Source organism: Trachypithecus francoisi, unplaced genomic scaffold, assembly GCF_009764315.1.
Source record: "Trachypithecus francoisi isolate TF-2019V2 unplaced genomic scaffold, Tfra_2.0 Contig00691, whole genome shotgun sequence".
NCBI classification, from domain to species: domain Eukaryota; kingdom Metazoa; phylum Chordata; class Mammalia; order Primates; family Cercopithecidae; genus Trachypithecus; species Trachypithecus francoisi.
Genome location: NW_022680825.1, coordinates 1 through 27,715, shown reverse-complemented (window position 1 = coordinate 27,715; position 27,715 = coordinate 1). Strand labels below are relative to the sequence as shown.

At 49.9% G+C, this 27,715-nt stretch overlaps 2 protein-coding genes across 4 annotated transcripts; one reads left to right on the top strand and one right to left on the bottom strand.

Moving 5' to 3' along the window:
* Positions 1–396: 396 nt before the first annotated feature.
* Positions 397–17,605, bottom strand: LOC117087784 (small nuclear ribonucleoprotein Sm D3). 3 transcript variants are annotated; one of them, XM_033218398.1, is made up of 4 exons: positions 17,199–17,605; positions 14,856–14,999; positions 4,097–4,289; positions 397–620 (listed from the first exon to the last, which is right to left on the bottom strand). In XM_033218398.1, the coding sequence occupies exons 2-4, from the start codon at positions 14,979–14,981 to the stop codon at positions 559–561; spliced, it is 381 nt and encodes a 126-aa protein (XP_033074289.1). In that variant the 5' UTR covers positions 14,982–14,999; positions 17,199–17,605; the 3' UTR covers positions 397–558. The 3 variants fall into 3 exon arrangements, with proteins under 3 accessions (XP_033074289.1, XP_033074305.1, XP_033074299.1); XM_033218414.1 differs by lacking the exon at positions 17,199–17,605 and adding an exon at positions 17,042–17,066; XM_033218408.1 differs by lacking the exon at positions 17,199–17,605 and adding an exon at positions 16,988–17,011.
* A 262-nt stretch (positions 17,606–17,867) lies between these two features.
* LOC117087778 (protein GUCD1-like) lies at positions 17,868–27,709 on the top strand (the record flags this gene model as incomplete). The annotated part of the gene is made up of 6 exons (XM_033218383.1): positions 17,868–17,927; positions 18,034–18,310; positions 23,280–23,364; positions 24,194–24,359; positions 25,262–25,353; positions 27,522–27,709. Coding segments are annotated over exons 1-6 (868 nt in total), but the record flags the coding sequence as incomplete, so codon positions are not given.
* Positions 27,710–27,715: the final 6 nt, after the last annotated feature.

Sequence of the window (27,715 nt, the reverse complement as noted above, 5' to 3'; positions counted from 1 at the left end):
TCTCTCAAAGTGCTGGGGTAACATGTGTGGGCCACCGTGCCCGGCCCCTGAATTACCTATGACTTTATCAAGGGACAGGGTCACCTGCATTGTTAAAGCTGAGCTGATAAGGATTCCACAAATGTTAACTGAACAAAGTGCCACACTAAGTGCCCGTGTCTGAAGATGAAAGAGACACAACCTGTGTGTTCTCGGAGCTTCTCCAAGGTGAAGTCTTCTGGGGCTTAACCTGCAACTGGCCAGGAACAGCAGCTTAAACTCTCATCAATAGCTGTGCTATTTCAAAGTACTGGCATTCTCCCAGGACACCCCCCAGGGTGTCAACATTTAGCCAAAGCAAACTCCAAATGAATACAAAGTCCTTATTTTCTCAAAGGAAAAAAACAAAACAAAACAAAACAGAACAAAAAACCCCCCAGATTTATTTAGCTTCAACATTTTCCCTGATCTAAAGAGAAAGACGTCAAAAGATACCTAGGACATATACACAAGCACCCACACTAGTGAACTCAGATAACCTGAAAGAAAAAAGGGCAAAGGTCTGTTCAATGGAGAAAATTATCTTCGCTTTTGAAAGATGTTTCCACGTCCCATTCCACGTCCTCTTCCTCTTGCAGCCACTGAAAGGGAAGAAGAGAAAACAGGAGGCCAGGTCAGTGTGGTCAATAGAATGCTCATAGCACAGAGTAGCCAGGGCCCTAGGACACCAGTTAGAAGGGTTCTGAAGGCTTACCTGGTCCAATATCACCCTGGCCGTGGCATTTCCGCCACCCCCGCCTTTTTGAGACAGACTCCCACTCTGTCGCCCAGGCTGGAGTGCAGTGGCGTGATCTTGGCTCACTGAAACCTCCACCTCCCAGGATCAGACGATTCTTATGTCTTAGCCTCCCAAGTAGCTGGGGACTACAGGCGTCAACCACAAAGCCTAGCTAATTTCCAGTATTTTTAGCAGAGACAGGGTTTCACCATGTTGGCCAGGCTGCTATCGAACTCCTGACCTCAGGTGATCCGCCCACCTCAGCCTCCCAAAGTGTCAGGATTACAGATGTGAGCCACCAAACCCAGCTGACAGCCACTGCATTTCAGGGGGGGACGGAGGCGGAGGGGCAGGGGCTGGGGACTGGCATCAGAGCAGGAGGTAGTACCACACTCTTGCCTTCCAGTCCCACACTGCTCTCTCCAAGACGCTGGGAGGTAGCATGCTGAGGGCAAAGAAGGTGGTCTGAGAGCTACAGAAGAGAAATCCCTGGGGCTGGCCTTGGCTGAGCTAAAAAACATAGATGCACTAAATTCATTTTTTCAATTCTGAAACAAATATACTTAAGTGTTAACGTGTTAGATCTGGGAGAAGGGTTATTTTTTGTATTTTTTTCTGAGAAAAGAATTATTTCAGGCTAGGTACAGTGGCTCATGTCTGTAACCCCGGGACTTTGCAAGGCCAAGGCAGGCAGATCACTTGAGGTCAGAAGTTCGAGACCAGACTGGCCAACCTGGCAAAATCCCGTCTCTACTGAACACACAAAAATTAGCTGCACGTGGTGGTAGGCGCCTGTAATCCCAGTTACCTGGGAGGCTGAGGCAAGAGAATCACTTGAACCTGGGAGTCGGAGGAGGTCGCAGTGAGTTCAGATCGAGCGACCGCACTGCAGCCTGGGCGATGGAGACTGAGTCTCAAAAAAAAAAAAAAAAATTCACAGTAGCAAAAAGAAAACACTCTCCATATCAACAGCATGATAAGACTGCTGTTCTGCTCTGTAACCCAGGGGTTCTAGGAGAAGCCAGGGTTTGAAGGACAGATAAAATATTCATTTTTTTGAGATGGAGTCTAGCTCTGTCACTCAGGCTGGAGTGTACTGGCATAATCTTGCCTCACTGCAACCTCCACCTCCCAGGTTCAAGCGATTCTCCTGCCTCAGCCTCCCAAGTAGCTGGTACTACTGAGACCCACCACCACACCCAGCTAATTTTTGTATTTTTAGTAGAGACAGGGTTTCACTGAGTTGGCCAGGCTGGTCTCAAACTTCTGACCTCGTGATCTGCCCACCTCAGCCTCCCAAAGTGCTGGGATTACAGGCATGAGCCACTGTGCCCGGCCCCTCACACTATTTTATCTTTAAACTCGAGCTTTCATCCATAGTTCCCGGCTCGTAACTCCTATAGTCCTTGTGATAAGTCTTTTGTTATAACGTTGGGACACTTTAGGCCTCAGAAGCAGGACTCGGGAGACAGAATCTCTCTCTTGAAACTTCTCCTGTTCCCCTTTCACCTGCCCAAGGCCAGACCCTAATCTGAGTATGGGTCATAAGACCTCACCCCAGAGAAAGCTCCTGCCCTATACCCTGGAGGAACAAATGCTGCACAGAGAGGCCAAAAAGAATCTGGACAGGCCTTGCAGGGTCTCCCCACCCCATCTATTAGTATTAGATCACACCCTTTTTGTCTAATGGCATCTCCACATGGTTGTCCATCCTTTAACCATGTCAATCCAATGAAGTCCCCATTAAAAGGCCCAAGAGGACAGGGTTAGGGGAGCTTCGGGACAGCTGACCACGTGCAGCCTGACAGGAAGGTGAACAAGAACTCATCCATGTGCCGGGAGAGAACTCCATGGGGATAGAAGCTCTTGTGCTTGGGACCCTTCCAGATCTCACCCTATGCCTCTCTTCATGTGGCTGTTTATTTGTAGCCTATAAAATATCCTTTGTTATAAACCAGTAAACTTAAGTATGTGATTCCCGAATTGTGTGAGCTACTCCAGCAATTAATCGAACCCAAGGAGGGAGAAGTGAGAACTCTGACTTGAAGCTATTCAGATGTTCTGGAGGCCTGTGCTTATGAATAATAGTGGGGGGGTGCAGGGGCAGTCTTGTGGGACTGAGCCCTCAACCTGTGGTTTTTCAGGCTATCTCCAGGTAGACAGTGTCAGAACTGAAGGACACCCAGCTGGTGTCTACTATGGAACTGACTGCTTGCTTGGTCACAGAAGTCTTCTTTGTTGATTGTTATGTTGTGAGAGGAGAGGAAAAACCCAGTTTGACTTTTTTCCTCACACATACATAAAACATGTATAGCAGCTACAGATACCAATGGATAATCCAGTGCCTTCCCTGGCTGCAAACCTTTTTTTTTATCAACACTAAGACAGTTTCCAAGGGCCGCAATTACTTTGTGGCCTAATCTAATCAACATGACAGAACTTTTCATGAACCTAATATAAAACCAAATTAGGCTAACCAAGAAGCAAGGCCAGACTAGGGGAATGGGAAAAGGACAGTCCCACTTTTGGAACGTACTAAAAGAAGGCTTTATTGCTGAAAACGGAGCTCCACTATCAGATCTCCCTAACTACATGCAGGGTGTCCATCCATAAGACCCAGTTTTGCTAGGAAATGCGGCTCTCACACTCCAGGAGTCAGCTCATCTGCTCCGGGCTGTGTGCTCGGCAAACTAGACAAGGGCAAGCTGTCCCACACCTCTCACACAGAACTTCTAGAAAGAAGGGCCTCTCCGGGTGTGGTGGCTCACACTGGTAATCCCAGTCCTTTAGGAGGCTGAGGCAGGTAGATCATGTGAGGTCAGGAGTTCGAGACTAGCCTGACCAACATGGTGAAATCCCATCTCTACTAAAAATACAAAAATAAATAAATTAAATAAAATAAATTAAAAATAATTAGCTGGGCATGGCAGTGCACACCTGTAATCTCAGCTACTTCAAAGGCAGAGGCAGGAGAACTGCTTGAACCTGGGAGGCAGAGGCTGCAGTGAGCTGAGATCACACCACTGCACTCCAGCCTGGGTGACAAAGCGAGACTCTGTCTCAAAAAAATAAAATAAAAAAAGGTCCTCCTAGAAATTTATTATAGGAGGTTCATCAACTCTTTCACTTAAGACAGTATTCCGGATGCAGCAAGACAGAGAAGGCCAGGCAAAGCCTCATGGCCCCAGAGGATCTCTCCATGCGCAAGGGGAAGGGGTGGCAGTGGATGTGGAGAGAGCAGAGGTCAAGCCCTCTCTGTTCCCAGGCAGTAACGGGGCCCCTTTCTACAAGACACAAGACGAACCTATATTTTAAAACCTGTGCATGAAGAGCACCTACCTTGGGCCTTGAGAATAGCAGCTTTTCCTCGGCCAGCCCCTGAGCCTTGGTTTTTATTTTTCATGCTCTTTAACATAGGTGCATTCTTCAGCATGTCAGGCAAAATCAGAAAGCGGATTTTGCTGCCACGGATGTACACCTGCTCCAGCTGTGCCACTCGGCCATCTCTGTATGTGACTGTGATGTTGGACATCTGGAAGGAAATCACCAGCTAATCAATTAACAGTCAACAGCACCAGTGGTGGGGAGGGCCTTGACTGGTGGGAGAGGGAAGTCCAGAAAAACAGACTGACATTGTGACAAAGCTGGTGAATCACACAGCAATCATCAGTACTAACTATGTACACTAGGGACTGCACTGAGCACTTTACCTAAACAGTCCTCACAACACCTCCAGCGTAGGTATGAGTGCTCCCCTTTTTTTTTTTTTTTTTTTGAGACGGAGTTTCGCTCTTGTTGCCCAGGTTGAAGTGCAATGATGCGGTCTCGGCTCACTGCAACCTCTGCCTCCCAGATTCAAGCGATTCTCCTGCCTCAGCCTCCCGAGTAGCTGGGATTACAGGCATGCGTCACCATGCCTGGCTAATTTTGTATTTTTAGTAGAGGCGGGTTTCACCAGGTTGGTCAGGCTAGTCTCGAACTCCTGACCTCAGGTGATCTGCCCGCCTCGGCCTCCCAAAGTGTTAGGATTACAGGTGTGAGCCACTGTGCCCAGCCGAGTGCTCCCATTTTTACAGGTTAAAAAAACCAAAGCAGTTATCCAAGGTCAAACAGCAGAAATGCAGGGAACTCCAGATTCGAACCAGCTGGCCTAGCTTCAGAGCGCTGGCTGTGCAGCAAAGATGTGAAGAGCTCTTGAAGGTGCTAAACTCTAACTAAAACAGCTTCAAACTGCTGGTCCAAACTGTCTTCCCCTGCATTGTCTGGCACTCAGATTTCAAAGGCATCATGAAGGTCATGAGTATATACCAGATGTGGTTCTGACCTTCCAGAGTGCATACTCTAGAATGTGAGACAGAACCCTCTTGCTTGGGTGACTAGGGACTGAGAAATGGAGCTGGTACCACAGGGCCTACACAAAGGGCCTGAAATTACTGGAGGAGTATGAGGCAACAGCTTGCACAAGGAAAAGAGCAGGCACTGGACAGGGTCATTACTTCAGATAAGTTTGTCAATAGAGGAAAGATCAATAGGGTTAAGGCAGCACTTAGGAAAGACAAATGTGTCAACAAGGATAGACGGTAGGATGGACAAATGGGGAGACTGAAGGTGAGACCAGCTTGGCATGGGAGGGTGATACCAATCTGCCAGCATCAACCTCAATAAGCACCAGGTTTACAGAAAAAGCAGCTCATTGTATAAACCTTCTAAAGGGAGAGGACTATAATTTATTTAAAATGGGTCAGCCCATGTTGTAGAGAGATGGGCTGTCTCTCAGATTTCTGGCTGGCTAGATGCCATCTTATACTCATTCATTCTCTTCCTCAAGTGCTAACTGGCCACCCAGCCTCTGCTTGAACACTCAGTGAGAAAAGAACAACTATGGGCCGGGTGTGGTGGCTCATGTCTGTAATATCAACACTTTGGGAGGTCAAGGTGGGAGGATCACTTGAGTCCAGGAGTTTTGAGACCAGCCTGGGCAACACAGTGAGACCCCATCTGTACAAAAATTAGCTGGGTGTGGTGGCACGTGCCTGTAGTCCAGCTACTCGGGAAACTGAGGTGAACCTTGGTTCTGGGAGGTTGAGGCTGCAGGGAACTGTGATGGAGCCACTGCACCCCAGCCTGGGCCACAGAGCAAGATCCTCTCACAAAGCAAACAAACATAACTATGCTCTGGGGCCACCCCTGTTGTATATGAGCAGTTTCTAGAGGAATGGTTTCTAGAGCTTCCACCCACTATCCCTGTTCTACCTTCAGAGGCACCAGGGCTCCAGTTTCCCATAAACCTTCTGCTCTAGGCTCCTCACTCCCAGCCTGTTATCAAATTTTCATCCAGTTCCCAAGTCCTTACCAATCCTTTTCTTCCCCTGAAGAATACCATAACCTCTAGTGCCACAAATGAACACCAGGTATGGTTAGACTACCCAAGAGAGAAACTGGATACAACTCACGCTCACCTGAATCTGCTGACAATTGAAATGTGTTTTGGGGCTGGGTGCGGGGACTCATGCCTATAATCCCAGCACTTTGGGAGGCCAAGGTGGGTGGATCACCTGAGGTCAGGAGTTTGAGACCAGTCTGGCAAACATGGTGAAACCCCGTCTCTACTAAAAATACAAAAATTAGCTGGGTGTGGTGGCAAGTGCCTGTAGTCCCACCCACTTGGGAGGCTGAGGCAGGAGAAAATCACTTGAACCCAGGAGGTAGAGGTTGCAGTGAGCTGAGATCACATCACTGTATTCCAGCCTGGGCAACAGAGCGAGACTCGTCTCAAAAAAAAAAACAAAAAACAAAAAAAAAGGTGTTTTGGAGACTGTGCCACACTCATGACTCTGTAAAAGACACAAAACAGACCTAAAGACCGATAGGTGAGATCCAGCTCTGCCATTTGTCAGAAGTGTAACCCCAGATACATCTCCAGGCTTCTCTGAGCCTCCATTCCCTCACCTACAAAGCTGAGGAAAATATAAGACAACAAAGCCAACATTTACCGAACACTTATCAGACATCAAGCGCTGGCCCAGGTGATTTCCCCACAGCAGCTCATGTCACCCCACAAAATCCTACAAGGTAAAGAGATGAAGTGACATAGCGATTCAGTCCCCAGAAATCCATGCCCTTTCCCCCTATTCTCCTGCTTGAGGTCACATCACACTTACATGGCCTGGCTGGAGTTTCAACCCAGTTCTGTCTAACTCACTCTCTTAACCACTGCATCTGATCACACCTCCTGAAATTGTTAAAAAGCAAACTAGGCCAGGCGCAGTGGTTCACGCCTGTAATCCCAGCACTTTCAGAGGCCAAGGTGGGAGGACTGCTTGAGGTCAGGAGTTTGAGACCAGCTTGGGAAACATAGCAAGAACCCATCTCTACAAAAATTTTTAACCATTAGGCATGGTGGTGCATGCCTGTGGTCCCAGCTACTTGGGAGGCTGAGGTGGGAGGATGGCTGGAGCCCAGGAGTTCAAGGCTACAGTGAGCTATGATTACAATACTGCATTCCAGCCTGGGCAACAGAGTAAGACCCTGTCAAAAAAACAAACAAACAAACCAAAGTAAACAAGCTAAAGTATGTCTAAATGCTGTCTCTATTGCCTAACACACAAGAGAGACTCAGTAAATGCTAAATCTGGTTGACAGTTAAAATGTGTTTTGGGAGTTGTGCCACTGCTAAGCCATACTCCCTCCAGCACATAGGGGCACATCTCACTCCTTTCCTGACAGAAGCCGTTGCATAAGTCCAACAAGACTTAATCTAGGCATTTCCATAAATGAACTATGTCCTGGCTGAAGCAGGAGAGTCCAGTGTCATCTGACTCCTATTTTAACCCTAACAATCAGGCTCACTACTGCTCTCGCTTTCCCTGCAGCAGTGGATGAGAACAGCTTGCTGTGGACAAAACCCCAGTAATGACACACACGCCTGCTAGAGCTTGCTAATAAGCCTGAGCTGTGTATCATAAGCCAAAGGCAGCAACTTTTGAATGAACCAGATCTTAATCAAATCCAGGCAGGAAAACCCAGTTTAATCAACTTTCCTCAACAGCCACAATGAAACACAGATGGTATAAACCAGGTACTCAACTGAAATGACATCCTGAGTGGGAGAGAGAGAGAATCTTTGTAGCACAAAGTGGTGGGACTTTCTTAGATACCTAGGGCCAAGATGGGAGAAAATTAGCTCCAGGACTGTGAAGGTGCGCTGGGGTGTCTCAGGCATGTCAATACACCAGAAATGCACTCTTTAGAACAATTTCACACATACACAAAGGCAGAGGTACTTGGTTGCCACTGCTATAATAGGAATACCAACTGATGCCATCTACCTATCTTTGTTCTTAGGAAATACAAACGTATTATGGGGTAGAGGAGTATGATGAATGCAATCCACTCACAAACAGTACAGGGAAAAAAGTATACGATAAGTTTAAAAAACTGGTTTTCCTTCAACCTAGAGGGCTAGGTGTCTAAAGAAATTCAACCACATTGAATTCAGAGATTTCAAAAACTTTCCTAGCAATAGTTATGGGCAATTTTCTTTTTTTTTTTTTTTTTTTTTTTTGAGACGGAGTCTTGCTCTGCCGCCCAGGCTGGAGTGCAGTGGCCGGCTCTCAGCTCACTGCAAGCTCCGCCTCCCGGGTTCACGCCATTCTCCTGTCTCAGCCTCCCGAGTAGCTGGGACTACAGGCGCCCGCCTCGTTGCCCGGCTAGTTTTTTGTATTTTTTTAGTAGAGACGGGGTTTCACCGTATTAGCCAGGATGGTCTCGATCTCCTGACCTCGTGATCCGCCCGTCTCGGCCTCCCAAAGTGCTGGGATTACAGGCTTGAGCCACCGCGCCCGGCCAGTTATGGGCAATTTTCTGATCCAATCATGTGAGAGCTTCTTTTGGATTCTCATTTTTATACAGTGACACAATACTATATTCCATACAGAGACCATTTTTCCAAAAACGGCTATTATGCCACAGCTAAGAAAACAGATTTCAAACAGTCCCATCAGCGATTGGGTGGTCATGTCAAAGCCCCAAAAGCACAATGTCTGCCTGTGCAGAGCTCTGCACCACATTCCCCCATCAAAACTTCTAAGAATTAAGTCACATTAAATGTAGTGAAATGGTTTGACCATTACTCTCTGTATTTGCTTGTATCATTTATAATGTGGTCCCATTTTTATAAAATTGGGGACATTTTGGAGTCTTGTTATTTTTCTCACTTATGCCAACAGTATTTTGACAGACATGCCATATCCTGCAGCACTGGCGACCAGTGCTTGGCTTGCAGCTTGTTGGAACAAGGAGAACAAAAGCTCCCTGCCTTCCTAGCTTAACCTCAGATGCACACCCTCTGACCATTTGAGGGACCTCATCTTCAGTTTCATATTACATATTTCCTTTTCTTCCTTAAAAAAAAAAAATTATATATATGAGACAGGGTCTCACTATGTTGCCCAGGCTGGTCCCGAACTCCTGGGCTCAAGTGATCCTCCTGGCCCAGCCTCCCAAAGTGCTGGGGTTACAGGCATGAGCCAATATGCCTGGCCATATTTTACATTTTCAAATGTCAAAAACAGTGCTAAGATAACAGGACACCTTAAAACTACTTGAGGGACCATAAAAGACAGTGTATTTTGTACGGGGATGTTGTCAAGGATATCATAGTGTCTCCTGTATCTGACTGCCAGGGAAATCCACACGATTGCTATTTTAACTTAAGAACATTGGCCGGGCACAGTGGCTCACGCCTGTAATCCCAGCACTTTGGGATGTCAAGGCGGGTGGATGATGAGGTCAGGAGATTGAGACCATCCTGGCTAACACAGTGAAACCCTGTCTCTACTAAAAAAAAAAAAAAAAAATTAGCCAGATGTGGTGGCGGGCACCTGTAGTCCCAGCTACTCAGGAGGCGGAGGCAGGACAATGGCATGAACCTGGGAGGCAGAGCTTGCAATCAGCTGAGATTGCACCACTGCACTCCAGCCTGGGCGACAGAGCGAGACTACGGAGCAAGACTCCGTCTCAGAAACAAACACAAAAAAGAACGCTACACTTTTTGGAACTGATGATCTTCCCTGCTTAAGCTTATACTGGAATATAACTTGATTCAATGTACAGGGATTCAGGTTTACGTTTCTGGATACTGACTGCTTGGCTTCATTTTACATTCTACCCCAGCTTACCTGCACCATGATCTATGTATCTACTTTTATCCTGACATAAAACTTTTTTTTAGAGATAGGGTCTTGCCCTGTCACTCAGGCTGGAGTGCAGTGGTGCAACCAGAGCTTACTGCAGCCTGAACTGCTGGGTGGGCTCAAGTGATCCTTTTTGCCTCAGCCTATGGAGTAGCTGAACTATAGGCATAAGCCATCACATCTAGATTATTTATTTATTATTTTTGGAGACAGAGTCTCACTCTGTCACCCAGGATGGAGTGCAGTGGCACGATTAGCTGGGACTACAGGTGCCCACCACCACACATGGCTAATTTTTTTGTAATTTTTTTTTTTTAATAGAGATGGGGTTTCACTGTGTTAGCCAGGATGGTCTCGATCTCCTGACCTTGTGATCCGCCCGCCTTGGCCTCCCAAAGTGCTGGGATTATAGGCATGAGCCACCGTGCCCAGCTCCACATCCAGATAATTTTAAACCTTTTTTTGCTTTTTGGAAGAGACAGGGTCTAACTATTTCTGAAAGGGGATAGAATAAAAAGTAAATACTAAAACCCCAAAACAGGGCAGGTGTGGCTCAGGCCTGTAATTCCAACACTTTGGGAGGCCAAGGTGGGAGGATGGCTTAAGTCCAGGAGTGCAAGACTAGCCTGAGCAACAAAGTGAGATCCTCTATTTATCTTTTCCAAATCTTTGTGGTGTGCTTTTGTGTGTGTGTGTGTGTGTGTGGTGTGTGTGTGTGTGTGTGTGAGAGAGAGAGAGAGAGACCAGGTCTCACTCCATCGCCCAGGCTGGAGTACAGTGGCACCATCATAGCTCACTGTAGCCTTGACTTCCTGGGCTCAAGTAATCCTCCCACCTCAGCCTCCACCTGAATGGCTGGGACTACAGGCGTGTGCCACCACACCAGTCTATTTTATTTTATTTTTTTTTAGAGATAAGGTCTTGTCATGTTGCCCAGGTTGGTCTTGAACTCCTGGGCTCAAGTGATCCTCCTGCTTCAGCCTCTCAAAGTATTGGGATTATAGGAGTGGCCACCACATTTGGTCCCACTCCACTTTTATAACAGAAAATGTTATTGAAGAAGCAAGGGAAAGTGTTAAGAGAATGTTCTCATTCCCAAAAGGCAGAATGATTGGATCTGGGAAGGACAGACAGTACGGGGCACTGCAGGAGCCATAAGTCTCACAGCCTGAGATATGCTGAACAAACTAAACTGTGCTCAGTGTTCACCCACTGCCAGCTTCAGCTACACCACAGTCTGCTGGCTCTTACTCAATGTGCCTAGGTTTTGGTAGATCCAGTGAAGCCTCTACATCCTGTTATGGGCTAAAAAAATCCATTATTGAAGTCCTAATACCCAGCACCTCATCATATTTAGAGACAAAAAATCTTTACAGGCCAGATGTGGTGGCTCATGCCTGTAATTCCAGCAGTTTGAGAGACCAAGGCAGGAGGATCACTTGTGGCCAGGAGTTTGAAACCGGCCTGAAAAACATATCAAGACTCTGTCTCTACAAAGAAATTTAAAAATTAGCCAGGTGTGGTGGTGCACACTGGTAGTCCTGGGTACTCAGAAGGCTGAAGTGAAAAGATCTCTTGAGCCCAGAAGTGCAAGGCTGCCATGAGTTATGATCAAACCACTGCACCCCAGCCTGGTCAACAGAGCCAAGGCTTAATCTCAAAAAAAAAAAAAAGAAAAGAAAAGACTGGGTGCAGTGGCTCACGCCTGTAATCCTAGCACTTTGGGAAGCCAAGGTAGGCAGACTGCCTGAGCTCAGGAGTTAGAGACCAGCCTGGGCAACATGAGACTCCGTCTCTATTAAAAATACAAAAAATATTAAAATTAGTGGGATATGGCAGCCCATGCCTGTAATCCCAGCTACTTGGGAGGCTGAGGCAAGAGAATTGCTTGAACCTGGGAAGGCGGAGGTTGCAGTGCACTGAGATCGTTCCACTGCACTCCTGCCTGGATGACAGAGCAAGATTCTGTCTCAAAAGAAAAAAAAAAAAAAAGGGCTGGGCACAGTGGCTCACGCCTATAATCCTGGCACTTGGAAGGTTGAGGCGGGTGGACTGCCTGAGCTCAGGAGTTCGAGACCAGCCTGGGCAACACAGGGAAACCCTATCTCTACTAATAACACAAAAAATTAGCCGGGCATAGTCCCAGCTACTTGGGAGGCTGAGGCATGAGAACTGCTTGAACCCGGGAGGCAGAGGTTGCAGTGAGTTGAGATCGTGCCACTGCACTCCAGCCTGGGCAACAGAGTGAGACTCTGTCTCAAAAAAAAAAAAAAAAAAAAAGGCAAGCCGGGCATGGTGGCTCACATCTGTAGTCCCAGCACTTTGGGAGGCTGAGGCAAGTGGACCACAAGGTCAGGAGTTCGAGACCAGCCTGGCCAATATGGTGAAACCTGTCTCTACTAAAAATACAAAAATTAGCTGGCATGGTGGCAGGTGCCTGTAGTCTCAGCTACTTGGGAGGCTGAGGCAGGAGAATCGCTTGAACCTGGAAGGCGGAGGTTGCAATGAGCCAAGATCATGCCGCTGCACTCCAGCCTGGGCGACAGAGCAAGGCTCCACCTCAAAAAAAAAAAAAAAAAAACTTTATAAATATAATTATGTTAAGATGAAGTCATTAGAGTGGACCTAATTCTACATGCCTGGTATCCTTATAAAAAGAGATCTGGACAGAAACACTATAGAGGGAAGTCCAAGTGAAGACACAGGGAGAAGAGAGCTATCTATAAGCAAGGAGAGAGGCCAGGAACAGATCCTTCCTTCACATCCCTCAGAAGAAACCAGCCTTGCCAACACCTTGATCTCAGACTTCCAGCCTTCAGATCTAGGAGAAAATAAATGTGTGTTGTCTAAGCTGCCCAGTCTGTGAAACTTTGTTATTGGCAGCACTAGCATACAAATACAAGCAGGGAGGCAGGTGGCTGCCCCCCACCATTGTTCAGGCATGTGACATGCATCTACTCATTTCTTCTGCACTATGGTTCCTTCTCAGGCCAAGGAGCTATTTTTATCCCTGACTTAGAAGAGGGACCAGAGGAGGAAGAAGGTCCAAAGCTCACCCCAAGTCACCCTAGGTGGCAAGCTGCAAGCTGATTCCAGGTCTGTCTGACACCAAGGTCTGTGCACTTTGTGTCACGTGGACTGCATCTCTGAATGGCCACCAAGGTTATCTGGTTAGACACCTTCATTTTACGGATGGGATGACAAAGGCCTGGGAAACCCAGGAGGTTGTCCAAATACATATAGCTAGATGACAAACCCATTAAGATTCACTAACCCAAGTCCTGCATTCTCCTCACCAAATTAAAGTACCTTAAAGTGGATGAGCATGCCTTAAGCCAGAGGACTGGATATATGAAAGAGAGATGATAAACCTATCTACTGTCAATAGATAAACTGATCTATTGACAGTGATGCAATAAACCTGAGTCACCAGAGGTCTACTTCTCTGCATCCAGGAAACTGACCAAGCTTGTCTACCTCGCAGGAAGATGACAGACGCTCAAAGCTACAGAAAAATCACAAATAAATGAATGGTGCAAACCAATGGATGGTCAGGATAACTGACCGTGGTGTAAGACATTTTATCTCTCGACCTTCTCATCTGGAAAAAAGCAGTAAGTACCATACGTTGAACACTTACAGTATGTAAGGCACTGAGCAGCTATTGCACACATATAGCTCATCTGATCTTTGTAAAAGTCCTGGGGGTGTGGATATTACCCCTGTGGCAGTCTTAAGGGTGTGCTGCTCAGATCTCCCTCCAAAAGAAAACAGACTATGAGGAGTGTAGGCAGCCGACAATCTCCATCTTTGCAGTCCACTATGGCATTTAACTTGGGGAGAGAGGCTGTCTCCCCAGGCTGCCAGCCAATGGAATGAACACACCAGGGGTGTTAGTCTGCCCATTTCTGCCCCTTGTTAGACTCTTCTAATGAGCAATCACTGCCTTGCTGAGACTTCCTCAAAACTACACTGTAGTCTAAGGTTCTTCCTGCTCAATCCTCCTTCCTTTCCCCTCTCGTTTCACCAGTCAGACCAGCATCACAGACTGAAAATTTCCCTGCCTACTACTGTTTCCTTGTTCCTTTATCCTTTATTGTCATTTCCCCAATAAACACCTTGCATCATTCTGTTTTGGCATCTACATCAAAGAACCCAAAATAATACCACTCCCATTTTACAGATGAGAAAACTGAGTGATTAATACATCTAAGGTCATATAATTAGGATTCAAGCCCATATCTCTGACTCCCAAGTCCAAGTTCTTCACCAATGGTTTAAAGAACAAAGAAAGTGAAGATACAACTGAAAAACAATGCTATAAAAATTCAGATGACTATGCAAAAGGCAAAGCTGTGCCATGAGGACACTGTATCAAGAAACTACTCCATTATTTATTATCAGAGTGATGAGTCCTTTAATCTCATTCTCCCTATTTTATGGATGACAAGACTACCGCCAAACCTGCTTACCTCACAAGGTAGTTGCAATAATCAAATGACACTCCTCCTCCAAGAGAAAAGGGAAACAAACATAGTATGTGAGAAGATTCTCCTAACTGCAAAGCATGTGGAGGCAAATGGATAATGGCTCTGAACCTGAAGGATTCTACTGAAGGAAGTAGCACTTCTCCCAAATAGGTCCCCAAATTTGGGGACGGAAAAAACAAAAAGACGAAGCAAAATATTCCAAATCTCCAAATGGCTTTTCTGCTTCAAGACTATGTGTTTTGTTCATGCCCACATCCCCAGAGCCTATAACAGCACCTGACTGGTATGTGTTAGGCACTCAGGAAATCATTGCTGAATGAGAACAATTTACAGAAGACCCCCAACCCACACCTTTCTGTCCTTCAAGACGCAGGGCCATTCCTCCCACACAGCCTCACATGCAAAGCAGAATACCTGGCAGTTCATGTTGTCCTCTGCTTCAATGAGCTTCCCCCGATATACCTCACCGGTGTTCGTCTCACATGTCACAATGTGGCCCTCGGCCTCATGCAGCACTTTAATTGGCACACCAATAGACATTTTGGCAGGAAGAGAGTTCTACAGTGAAAGAGACAACAGTCAGTTCATCTGAGAACGCATGCGGCACACGTCATGTCTCCTTCAAGGCCTGGCACTCCATAAAACTTAGCAAAAACGCCAAAGCTGCTTTTTTTTTTTTGAGACGGAGTCTCGCTCTGTTGCCCAGGCTGGAGTGCAGTGGCCAGATCTCAGCTCACTGCAAGCTCCGCCTCCCGGGTTTACGCCATTCTCCAGCCTCAGCCTCCCGAGTAACCGGCACTACAGGCGCCTGCCACATCGTCCGGCTAGTTTTTTTGTATTTTTTTTAGTAGAGACGGGGTTTCACCGTGTTAGCCAGGATGGTCTCAATCTCCTGACCTTGTGATCCACCCGTCTCGGCCTCCCAAAGTGCTGGGATTACAGGCTTGAGCCACCGCGCCCGGCTAAAGCTGCATTTTCTATCAAAGAAAAAGAAAAAAGAAAGCTCAGCTCCTGGCTTGGAGGAAACTATCTGGCAAATATGTGCAAGATGCCGGGTGAGGAGGAATGGTGGGGTGGACAGAAGTAAAAATAGGAATGAAAAGAGAGCATCTCCCATCGACCATGTGTCACTGCTACCCTATGTCCTTTAATCTTCAGCTAAACGACCATTAGCGAATACTGTGTGTGTCAGGGAGGGGGATTGGAATGTTAATCTGTTGCACTGTTATTTGTCAACCTTTAATTGTAGATTATTACATTTTGAGAATCATAACACAGGCCTGAGCTGTCCAATACAGTAGCTCATGTCCACATGTAACTATTTAAATTAAATTTAACTAAAACACAATAGAATTAAAATAAAAAACCCAGTCCCTCAATCCCAGTGGCCATATTCCAAGTGCTCAACAGCTACATGTAGCTAGTGGCTACCCTATGGAAGGTGCAGATACAGACCTAAGGACCATGCATATCTAGGAGAGGAGGCTGTACTTTTAATGCAGCCCTTTAACCCTTCATTTACTTTACCATCAAGGATACTGAGAAAATATCAAAGTGACAACGTGCTATATGCAGGAAATGCCCGTCATGGAGGAAAATAAGGGAAAGCACCTGACTTGACCTAATTAAAAGCATCAAGCAGTGAACTTTTTATTGACATGAGCAATGACTCAAAGTTGGAATGTAAGTGCACTTAAGACAGGAGAACACGAGGTTGAAAGGACAGGCTCCTTTGGTGAGGATCCCTGGCTTTCAGCCTTAGGAGCCTAGAATTTATGCTTAAGATAGTGGGGAACCACTGCAAAATTATAGGTAAAGAATGACACAATGAAAAGATAGCAGCATTTATTTACAAAATGGATCCAACGTAAGGTTTAGAAGCAGAGAAACTTGTTAAAATTTCTGCAACAGTTAAAACTGCTGCAGGCCGGGCGCGGTGGCTCAAGCCTGTAATCCCAGCACTTTGGGAGGCCGAGATGGGCGGATCACGAGGTCAGGAGATCGAGACCATCCTGGCTAACACAGTGAAACCCCGTCTCTACTAAAAAATACAAAAAGCTAGCCGGGCGTGGTGGCGGGCGCCTGTAGTCCCAGCTACTCGGGAGGCTGAAGCGGGAGAATGGCGTAAACCCGGAGGCGGAGCTTGCATTGCAGTGAGCTGAGATCGGCCACTGCACTCCAGCCTGGGTGACAGACCGAGACTCCATCTCAAAAAAAAAAAAAAAAAAGTAAAACTGCTGCAACAGTGTGGAAAGCATGACGGGACCACTGCCTGAAAGGGAGCTGGGGGCAGAGATGCAAATAACTTCTAAAAAAATAACTGGCTGGGCGCGATGGCTCACGCCCGTAGTCCCAACACTTTTGAAGGACGAGGCCGGTGGATCCCTTGAGCCCAGGAGTTCGAGACCAGCCAGGGCAACATGGTGAAACCGTCTCTACTTTAAAAAAAAAAAAAAAAAACCCTCATAGGATTTGACTTCAAGATTCAAAAAACTCATAGGAAATGACTTCAAGATTACCACCTGGAAGCTTTGAAAAACACTCACCTGGAGAGATACAGAATGTAAGAAGCATGCACGTTGAGGGGGGAGCTAATGAACTTCCAGGCGCTAGTGAGGTGACGCTGATGTTTGGGTGGCCCAAACTTCCCGCTTTCTTCCCTCCCCGAGTCCCGCAGAGTTCCATGCATTGAGTCTTTCTCCAGCCCCTGGCCCCTCCCAGGCACCTCGACCTCCCCTCGCCCGTCCCCAGCCTCACCGGCTCTGGCCTACTTTTCCTTCTCTTCGGTGCACGGGGAAAGCGTGAATCAAGAGAATGGCGGGCCCAGCTCCCAGAATTCCACTCGTTCCCAAAATGCTGCGCGCAGGGCCCGCCTCCTTCCTTTCCCCGGTGGTGGGAGCCGTGTCGTCTCCGCTTCCTCCTCACTCCGCCTGCCGGCTGGGAAACTAAGGCACCAGTACTATAGTTCCGGCACCGGAAAAGAGGGCCGATGACTGGGCCCGGGGACCGCCGCAAACAACGACCCTTGGGGCCGGCAAAGAACCGGAGAGGGTGCTTGCACTTCCAAGCACCCCACACCAAGGACAGGCTGGACGGCAAGGCGGAGACTCGGGGCCTGGGCTCTCAGACCGGGGGCAGCAGGAGGTTGGGCCAAGGGCCAGGACTTCCCCTCACAATTTAATTTTTTGATCCCGGCACCGCCAGGTAAGGGGCGCCCTGAGTGAGGCTAGGTATCTCGTACGGATAAAGTTAGGTATAGAGTAGAGAGGCGGCCGGCTCAGGGTCATCCCTAAAGGCAGTTGGAGGAGAGTTGTTTGGAGCCTCTGGAATACACTGGGCGGGACCAGGGTTTACAGTTAAGACTGGCAAAGGAGCGGGCCCCGGCGGAGGCGGGGCTTGCTGAAGGGAGGAGCCTCTGTTCACGAAATGCACGGGCTTTGGGGCGGGGCTCAGGGAAAGGGGCGGAGCTTCCGGGTCCGCGTCTTGGTGGGCTTCGCGGCTGCGCGAGGATTGGATGAGAGGGCGGGGCCACTCGACGCTGAGGCGGTGAATGGCCGGGGCAGATTTAAATCGGGAGGCTGGGGGTCTCTAGGATCAAAGTTTGGGGCGGGGCTTAGAGAAAGGGCGGGGCCTCCAGATTCGAGACCTGGAAGGGCTGGGGCGGGGCTTGGGGCGGCGCGGCCACCGCCTCCGGTTCTCCCCTCCGCAGCGGTGGCGGTGGCAGAGAAGGAACTCGACACGCACCGACCGCCCTCCCGCCCCAGCCGAAGCGGAAGCTGTAGCCCGCTCTGGGCCGGGGCCATGGGCGCCCCGCGCCGCCCGGGTCATGAGGACGGAGGCGGAGGCAGCGGGGCCGCCGCTCGAGCCCGGTCAGTGCCTCTCTGTGGGCCCAGTCTTCACCCTAGGAACGAAGGGGACCCCGCCCTAGCGCGGGGCAGGGTCCAGCTGCGCGACCTTGGGCCGACTCCCGCCTCGCCCCCACACCCGCCTCCCTCCAGTCAGTGGGGATTTCCTGACACTCGCAGGATTGCGACCCTTGTCAGCATGGTGGGAGGGTCCGGGAAGAAGGGGCGCCACCTTCCCCAGAAACGAAAAGTCCTACTGGAGCCGCCTTGGGAGCTCTGGTGCCTTGGGGAACCGTGGAGGACTGAGGCTGGGAAGGGCAGGAAACTGGCCAAGAGCACCGAGTAATGGAAGGGCCGATGCCCTGGCCTCCCAGACTCGGCGTTTTGTCTTGCCCCTGTTCTTCCCCCTCTGGTTCCCTCTGCCACGCGGTAGCCTGAGCCCCTTTGGAGCGGAGACCCGGACTGGTATTCAATGTCTTGGCAGTTAGTTTGCTTGCCCAAGAGGTAGGGGAGGGGGAAGACGTGACTCCTGTCCTGCTGAAGGCGCAGGGTTGATGAGGAACGGAGTGCTAGCTAGTAAACTCTCAAGTGAAGTGCCAACTGTGGGAGAGGTCAACAGCATGTGGGACCCTGACCTTCAGGTGTCACTCCCAGGGAGTGTTCTCTTTTGTGTTTGCTGTGTGGAGTGGGGGGGGGGGATTGACATCCCTCCTCCTCCAGTTGTCTAGCCCTGTGATCTGAGACAAGATACTTGCGTTTCCTGAGCTTCAGAGGAGGAATGGCTTACATTCACAGGGAGCTTTCTATGAGGCAGGCAGGCACTGTGCGCAGTTGTTTACATGCAGTGCCTCATTAATCCTCATAACGACCCAGTGAAGTAGGTGCCCACTGTGATTTGCACTTTTGCAGCTGATCAGACTGAGTCTGAGATGGGTTAAGTATTCAAGGCTAGCACACTGCCTGCCTTCCTCAGTGACAACCACTAACTGAGGTCAGACCAGGGCCTTCCAGGCAGCCCCTTGGCTCCAGGCAGCAACATCTGGCTGTGGCTTTGTGTTCGGAAGGCTAAAGCTGTTACGGGGACAAATGCCAAGGCCTCGCCTAACATTATCTCCCCCAACATGAGCATCTCTAGGTCCCATCCGCCCTTGCCAAGACTGGAGATGGCCCTATGGGGCCTGCCAGGCCTCAGGATCAAGGAGTTCTAGATTGCAGGGCAAGAGGAGGAGGGGCAGCTGAGTCTCTGAGAGAGAGCTGCTGTCCTGTGCCACATTTTACAGCTGGACACGGAAAGGCATGGACAGAGTCATAGCCTGGCAAAAGATAGCTCAGCTAGTCAGTGTCACAGCCCAAGCCACAGAGTAAGGAGGGAACCTGACACAGAAGGCTGTAGTCTGGACGCCTGGGGGAAGAGGGGTACAGAGCAGTGAAGTGACAAGTAGGCCTGGGCATCTCAAGGTATGAGGTCTTTTTGGAAAATGCCTTCCATTCCCCAAGCATATCTAAGTGCCTGCTCTGGGCTGAGGGCTGGAAGGAGGCAAATGCAACCTCGTCTCCATCTGCCACTGAAGAATTCTCATTTTGTGCCATAGGGGAAAGCAGAGCTCTCCCACTGCTTAGCATTTTATGAGTCCCTAGGGGTCAGGGCTTGGGTGGGTTTTTAGTCACCTTTGTGTCCCCAGAGCCTAGCAAACAGTGAGTGCTTAGTAAGTTCATTTCTTCTGACCTGGCACAGTAGCTCACCCCTGTAATCCCAGGACTTTGAGAGGCCAAGGCAGGAGGATTGCTTGAGCCCAGGAGTTTGAGACCAACCTGGGCAGCATAATGGGACCCCCATCTCTACAAAAAAAATTTAAAAATTCTCTGGGTGTGGTAGTGTGTGCCCATAGTTCCAGCTACTCAGGTGGCTGAGGTCAGAGGATCCCTCGAGCCTGGGAGTTCAGGGCTGCAGTGAGCTCTGGTCACACCACTGCACTACAGCCTGGGCGACAGAGTGAGACCCTGTTTCAAGTTCTTTTTTTTTTTAATGAGATGGAGTCTCGCTGTCGCCCAGGCTGGAGTGCAGTGGCGTAATCTTGGCTCACTGCAACCTCCGCCTCCCGGGTTCAAGCACTTCTCCTGCCTCAGCCTCCCAAGTAGCTAGGATAACAGGCTCTGGCCATCACACCCGGCTAATGTTTGTATTTTTAGTAGAGACAGGGTTTCACCATGTTGGCCAGGCTGGTCTCATCTGACCTCAAGTGATCTGCCTGCCTTGGCCTCCCAATGTTCTGGGATTACAGGTGTGAGCCACCATGCCTGGCCTAAAAAAGTTTATTTCTTCCAGCAAATATTTATTGAGTTACTACTAAACATCCAACACCAGTGACTGAGAATAACAGGGAACAAGATTGGCAAGTTTCCTGCTGTCTCAGTTCATTTGTGCTTCTATAACAAAATACTCAGTACTGGGTAATTTAGAAACAATAGAAATTTAATTTTTTTTTTCTTTTTTGGAGATGGAGGTCTCACTATTTTGCTCAAACTGGTCTCAAACTCCTTGTCTCTTGTCTTGGCCTCATGAGTAGTTGGGATTACAGGTGTATGCTACTGTGCCCGGCTCTAGAAATTTAATTCTTCACGGTTCTGGAGACTCCGAGGTCCAAGATGAAGGCGCTGGCAGGTTCTGTGTCTGGTAAAAGTCTGTTCCTTGTAGATGGTGACACCTGCGTGTCCTCAATGGTGGAAGGAACAGAAAGGGTGTAATCACTGTACCTTTACATGACAGAAGAACAGAAGGGCAAAAAACAAATGGCCTATGCTAGTTTTCTCCAGCCCTTTTATAGGCACTAATTCACTGATGAGGGCAGAGCCTTCCTGACTTCCCAAAAGGCCACACTTACTTATGTATTTATTTATTTTTGGTTGTGGATATCTTCCACACCCATCTTTTCATACCACCACAATGGAGATTAAGTTTCAACATGAATTTTGGAGAGGATACCATAGCACCTGCTTCAGGAAGCTTGCAGTCTAGAGACAGAGTGGCTTGATCTATTGCTACTTTTGCCAAGCACTGTGAAGGAAATGAACAGGATGCTGTGAAGGAGAGTCCCCTTGTTTTTCAAAGGCTTAGTTAGAAAAACCTCTAAGAAGAGATTTTGAGCTGGGATTTGAATGACTAGAAGGGACACAACCTTGAGAAGAGCAGCCAGGAGAGAGTTTCAGACAGAGGGAGCCTCACATGCCAATGCCTTGGGGGTAGAATGAAGCCTTAATGAGTTCACAGGTTAACTAGACCACAGGTGAGGGCGGCCTAGATGAGGTTGGCGGGGCAGGTTAGGCAGGGCCCCACACACAGGGGAGTGAGGGGAACTGGGGCTGGCACAGCAGGAGGGCTCCTGGGGTGGCTCTGTGCAGAGCTAGTCACATGGTCCGGGAGAGACCTGCCAGATGGGGAAATAATGTGGGCTGGGTTTTCACGTGCTGAATGAGTGTCATGAATGAGTAACAGCAGAGATAAGTCTCCTCCTCTTTAGACTCTGAACTTTGTCCAGGTTCATGAGGTGGCTACTGAGGAGGGTCCTGCATGCCACATGCCCATTTGCCCCACCTCAGGGCCTTAGCACATGCTGTGTGCTAAGGCTCATCCCCTCTAAGGCACACCCCTACCGTTTCCCCCAACCTAGGCCTCTATTTTGTTATGTTTGCTTGTTTTTGCTGTCCATCAGGATAGTTAACTTTGTGTCACTCACTGCTGTATCTCCAGTACACACACCAGGCACTTACTAGGCTTTGGGGAAATATTTGTCGACTGAATGACTGAATCAGACCAAAGTCCCCCCTCTTCCACCCCCTGCCCGTTTAGGGATGGCCAGACTCATTCCAGCAAGAGGAAGTCAGCTGCCCAGCCCACAGCCAGCAAGCAGTGGCACAGTTGGGTCTGGAATGCTAGGTCAGGCTCTTTCTGCTCCACCTACAGCCTGGCAAAGACAGACCGAGAGGTTGCCCAGGGTTGGTGGGGGGTGGAGCTCACAAGGATATTCCATATGCTGCACAGCTTACCTGACAGTTCCCTTCTCCTGGCCATGGTCTCACACCCTGGTGGTCCTGGGGTCTTTGGAGTCAAGCAAACCTCCAGAGGCCTCGTGAACTCAGATACATGTATCTGCTGAGTGCCTCCCATGTGCCATTCCTGGAATGAAAGGAAACAAAACAGCCCCTGTTGACCAGGCGGGGTGGCTCACACCTGTAATCCCAGCACTTTGGGAGGCTGAGGTGGATTATCTGAGGTCAGGAGTTCGAGACCAGCCATGGACAACATGGTGAAACCCCATCTCTACTAAATTATAATAATTAGCTGGGCGTGGTGGTACGCCTGTGGACTAAGGCTTCTCTGAGGCAGGAGAATCACTTGCCACCTGGGAGGCGGAGGTTGCAGTGAGCCGAGATCATGCCACTGCACTCCAGCCTGGGCGACCGAGCGAGACCCCGTTGAAAAAAAAAGACCCTATCCCTCCTCCTCAGAGCTCCCACCAAAAGAAGTCCTCTGAGTAGGCATGGGGGCAGTGACTGCACATGTGGGTCACTGGGCCCCAGAGAGGCAACACTGGAGAAGTGACATCCAAGGGCAGGAGTTAGGCACCCGGGAAGCCAGGTATGTCCAGGCAGAGGGACCAGGTGTGCAAAGGCCCCCGGGGTGTGAGGGATTATGACACACAAAGGCAAGGGTGCAGAGGGTGCTAGGGCAGCAGCCATGGAGGTGTTGTCTTAAGAAGTGTGGGACCCAGCTTACTGGAGGATTTTCAGTAGGGCTGACCTCTCTGGCCAGTGTTTTGGGGAGATCACTGCTATTGTAGGAGCCTGGATTTAAGGGGGTTGCTGAAGGATTGTGGGAAGGTCCCTGAGCAGCCCCTGCAGGGTCTAGGCAGGAGGCAGTGACACTGTCTCCCATGAGGGTGGCGGTGGTGGGCTCTGCGCTGAGGGTCTGTGACTTCCCTCTGTTTCTGCACAGGGGACTTTGTGCAGCTGCCTGTGCCAGTCATCCAGCAGCTCTACCACTGGGACTGTGGCCTGGCCTGCTCCAGGATGGTGCTGCGGTGAGTGGGGCCAGGGCTGGGGGCTCCCCGTCTACATCTCCTGCTCTGGCTTGGGAGAGACCTGGGTGGGATCCATTGTCCCTGTCACTGTCTTTGGTTGGGGCTTGCAGGAAGCCAAGCTTCTACCTGGTCCTAGTCTCATCTGCAAAAGCGAGCAAGGGGTGGACCAGGCCTTCAGGTCTCCATGATAGTAATGGCTGGGGGCTTGGGTGGCCAGGAAGTCCCAGGTGTCCAGGCCTGTCCCACAAGGCCGCTCTGTGACTGGGACAGGAGGCCCTCTACCCCCTGGCCTCTGGCTTCTGGGAGACTGGGGTGCTGGCCGTTAAGCGGAAGCTGTGTGACTATCACAGAAATCTGGACAGTGAGAGCCAAGAGGGACTGTAGCCGTCACCTTGTACAAGAGTTTTTCATTTGGCTTCCTGGAACCCCAGGGCAGCTGTACCTTCATCTGTTTTACATCCTGGAAATCCCAGCCACATTCAATAAAAGGGTTCTGTGCCTAAAACTTTGAAAACCACTGATGTGATCCAGGGACCTAATCTTAGAGATGAAGCTAAAGAGGCCAGAGAAGACAACGACTTGCCCAAGGTCACAGCCCACAAGACACAAGAGATGTGAGAAGCAGAGTCCAGGCCTGCAACTCTGGAGCCAGGATGGTGCCCCAGGCAGCCTGGGCAGTGTGTGGGCAGGAGCTGGGGTCTCATGATGAAGGAGGGAGACTTCTGGGGAATGGGACCTGTGACAGGGGCTCTTGGGCCAGCAGGTGGAGGGTGACCTGGTCCAGTTAACCCTCGAGAGCAAGCTGAGCTCCCCGCGCATCTCCCTGCAGGTACCTGGGCCAGCTGGACGACAGTGAGTTTGAGAGAGCCCTGCAGGAGCTGCAGCTGACCAGGAGCATCTGGACCATCGACCTGGCCTACCTGATGCACCACTTTGGTGTGAGGCACCGTTTCTGTACCCAGACCCTGGGCGTCGACAAGGGCTACAAGAACCAGGTAAGCGACCAGCCACTGGGCCTTCCCATGTGGAGCCACACAGAGGTATAAGGCCACTTGGTTCCAGTAGTTGGAAGAGGGAGCAGTCAAGGGCTAGACACCCAGGTAGATACCCAGGTGTGCAGAGACCAGGGAGCAGCAGCAGAGAGGCTATAGGCAGGATTTTGGGAGCCAGTCAGAGCAGGTGCCTTTGCATTCTGGCCTGCCCAGAGGATCTGAGTACTAAGTCCTGGCTCCTGTCTGCCTGCCTTCTACAACCCTCAGAATGTGCAGAGGCCACTTCCTATACTCTTTCCTACTGTCCTCAGCACAAGGCAGGCCCAGGGCCTCTGAGAACATCACTGGCTTCATCCAGCCATCATTTGCACATATTTTCTCTTTTCACCAGGAGAGCCAGCTTTTAAGCTGGGTAATTGGTAGTCTAGAAGAAAACCAAAATACCATCTTTTCTTTTTTTTTTGCCTTTTGAAAAATAATGCCAACATACCATGCCAGCAAAGTGTGTTCCGTGGACCACACCTAGCTAAGCCAAGCTGTAGCTGAGCTGTCCCAGGTGGCTCAGCTTCATCCCCTTTGCTTATTCGCTATGGGCTCCTGCTCATGCCTGCCAGAGTGTACAAGCCCAAGGGTGATTGATCCTCCCCAGGGAGCTGACCTGAGCCCAGCTGCCCACCCCTCTCAAGCATCGTCCTCATGCCTCTGTGTGGTCCTGCATCCCTGCTCCTGCTTAGGACAGACAGCTTTCTGATCAGGCTTGCTGCACGTACCATCTGTCCTGGCAGGTGGGGCTCCTCTGCCCTCCTATTGTCTCTGCCTCCGTAACATGCTCTTTAGTTCCTTCATCCAAATGGAGTGAAGGCAGCCTGGGTGGTGGCTGCTCCAGCCCCCTCTTCTCTGTTCAGTCTTTCTACAGGAAGCACTTTGACACAGAGGAGACCCGGGTGAATCAGCTGTTTGCACAAGCCAAGGCCTGCAAGGTGCTGGTGGAGAAATGGTGAGCCCCCCGACCTTCCTACCCGCCCTTCCTCTCATGCCTGCTCACCCACAGATCTGCAGTGGGGAGGCCTCGGGATAGTGTTCAGGAACGGCTGGAACTCTGGAGCCAGGCAGAACTGGCTACCGGGTGGCTGTGGGCACTGACTTGCCCCCTTGAGCCTTGGTTTATGGAGATCACTGGGGCTTCATGACCCAAGCTCTGACTGGGGATGGATCCTGAGCAGGTGCTGGAGGGACAGGTGAGTGAGAGAGATTGCATCCAGCCATTGGGCTGCTTGCAGAAGGACAGCATGGGACACAACACAGGACTCCTAATGAAAGGGTGATGGCCTAAGAGGAATGTGCTGGTGCAGTGATTGACAAGGGACGGGGAGCAGGGAGGACCCAGTGTGTAAGGGCTGCTGTGACCTTACAAGGGCCTCCCCTTCTCATCTGTATGCATTGGGGCTGGATTCAGGAAGACCCTGGGTGCAGTTTGCCCCAATGTGAGTGGCATTCTTCTCTGGATTATGTGAGAGTGGGGCTCAGACCTGCTGCCTCTAGGTCCTGGACAGACTTTTCTCAGATTTTCCCTTTCTTTGCAGATTTATATTTTCATTATTGACCTGCTGTAATCACATGATAGGTGATTTAGAAAATGGGGGTGGGGTGGGATCTCCATTCATACTATGACCACATGGGCACATGTTGGAAGGAAAGGCAGCAAATGTTTATTTAGCGGCGGTCAACAGGTACCATCTCCTTGAGTGGAAAAGCTGTTGCTGTCTCCGTTTCTCGGGGGAGGAAACTGAGGATGAGAGAGACACCCAAGGTCACCCCCAGCATCTTGACCATGCCATGATCTGAACCCATGCTTGTTATTCCTTGAAGCCTGTAGCTTTTCCTTCCAGCCAAGCTCCTGCTTTTTCCCTATAGCTGAAATCCCACTCTTGTACACTGCCACTGGGAACTCAGCCAGCTATTTTGTTTCAAAAACCAAATGGAAAAATGGCACGTTTCCTTGGCCAAGGCAGCAATCCAAACTGCCACGTGACTCAGCTGTGGCTGAAGCTGGGCCAGGCCATGTGGTACTGATGCTGCCACTCCTAAGGAAGGCCCCAAGTGGGTGAGCAGCCCCTCCAGCAAAGATGCAGGAGCCCCTGGCCTAGAGCTCCCCCTGCCCACAGCCCCATCTTCCCTCTGCCCCTCTGGGTGTTTTCTTTTTTCTTTTTTTAAGAGACAGGGTCTTACTCTGTCATGCAGGCTGGAGTGCTGTGCTGCAATATTGCAATATAGCTCACGGCTACAGCCCCAGGCTCAAGTGATCTTCTTGCCTCAGTCTCCCAAGTAGCTGGAACCACAATCTCATACCACCATGCCCCATGCCTGGTAAATTTTTTAATGTTTTTGCAGAGACAGGGTACTGCTATGTTGCCCAGGCTGGTCTCTAATTCCTGGGCTCAAGCGATTCTTCCACTTTGGCCTCCCAAAGCACTGGGATTACAGGCGTGAGCCGCTGTGCCCAGCCCTGCTCTAGGTTTTCATTTGGATTTGCTGCCTAGTGGAAGGCACAGGATGGGGCAGCACCTTCTGTTAGTGAGGGAGGCTCCAGGCAGATGTCATTGCTGAACTGGAGCTCCCCTGGAAGCAATGTGGCCCAGCCCTTCCTGGGCAGCCCCTTCTGCCACAAGGAGCTTAGGAAAAAAGTAAAATAACTCTTTCAGAGAAGCATTTGGTTTTGAAAGTGAGCCATGTGTGGCTTAGATTTGGGGGATTAGATTGGGGGTGCAGTTTTCAACGTAAACCACATATGATTTAGGGTAGAGGAGAGACAAGGCTGGGCAAAAAGAATTCACTAACCAGGCTGGGACACAGGAGGAGGATGGTTTCTGTGTGCTGCTCTAGTGGCCCTTGACTGGACCCACCTGGAGCTGAACTGCCCTCCCCGTGAAGGGCCTGACAGGGCCAGCTCATCTTTGTGCACACTCAGACACGCACACCCTACCAGTCTCCTCCTTGGCTCTAGGCTGAGCCTGGGCCACAGTGACAGAGCAGGGAGTTCAGGGCAAAGGTAAGAGAAGCTGATCCCCAAGCTTTGTAACAGAGAAACAGGAACAAGCAGGGATCCAGTTGAGGGATGGGGAATGGGGGCCCAGCAGCACCAGCTGACCCCTCTCCTGCCCACAGCACGGTGAGTGTGCAGGACATCCAGGCGCACCTGGCTCAGGGCCATGTGGCCATCGTGCTGGTGAACTCTGGGGTGCTGCACTGTGACCTGTGTTCCAGCCCTGTCAAGTACTGCTGCTTCGCCCCCAGTGGCCACCGCTGCTTCTGCCGCACTCCTGACTACCAGGGCCACTTCATCGTCCTGCGCGGCTACA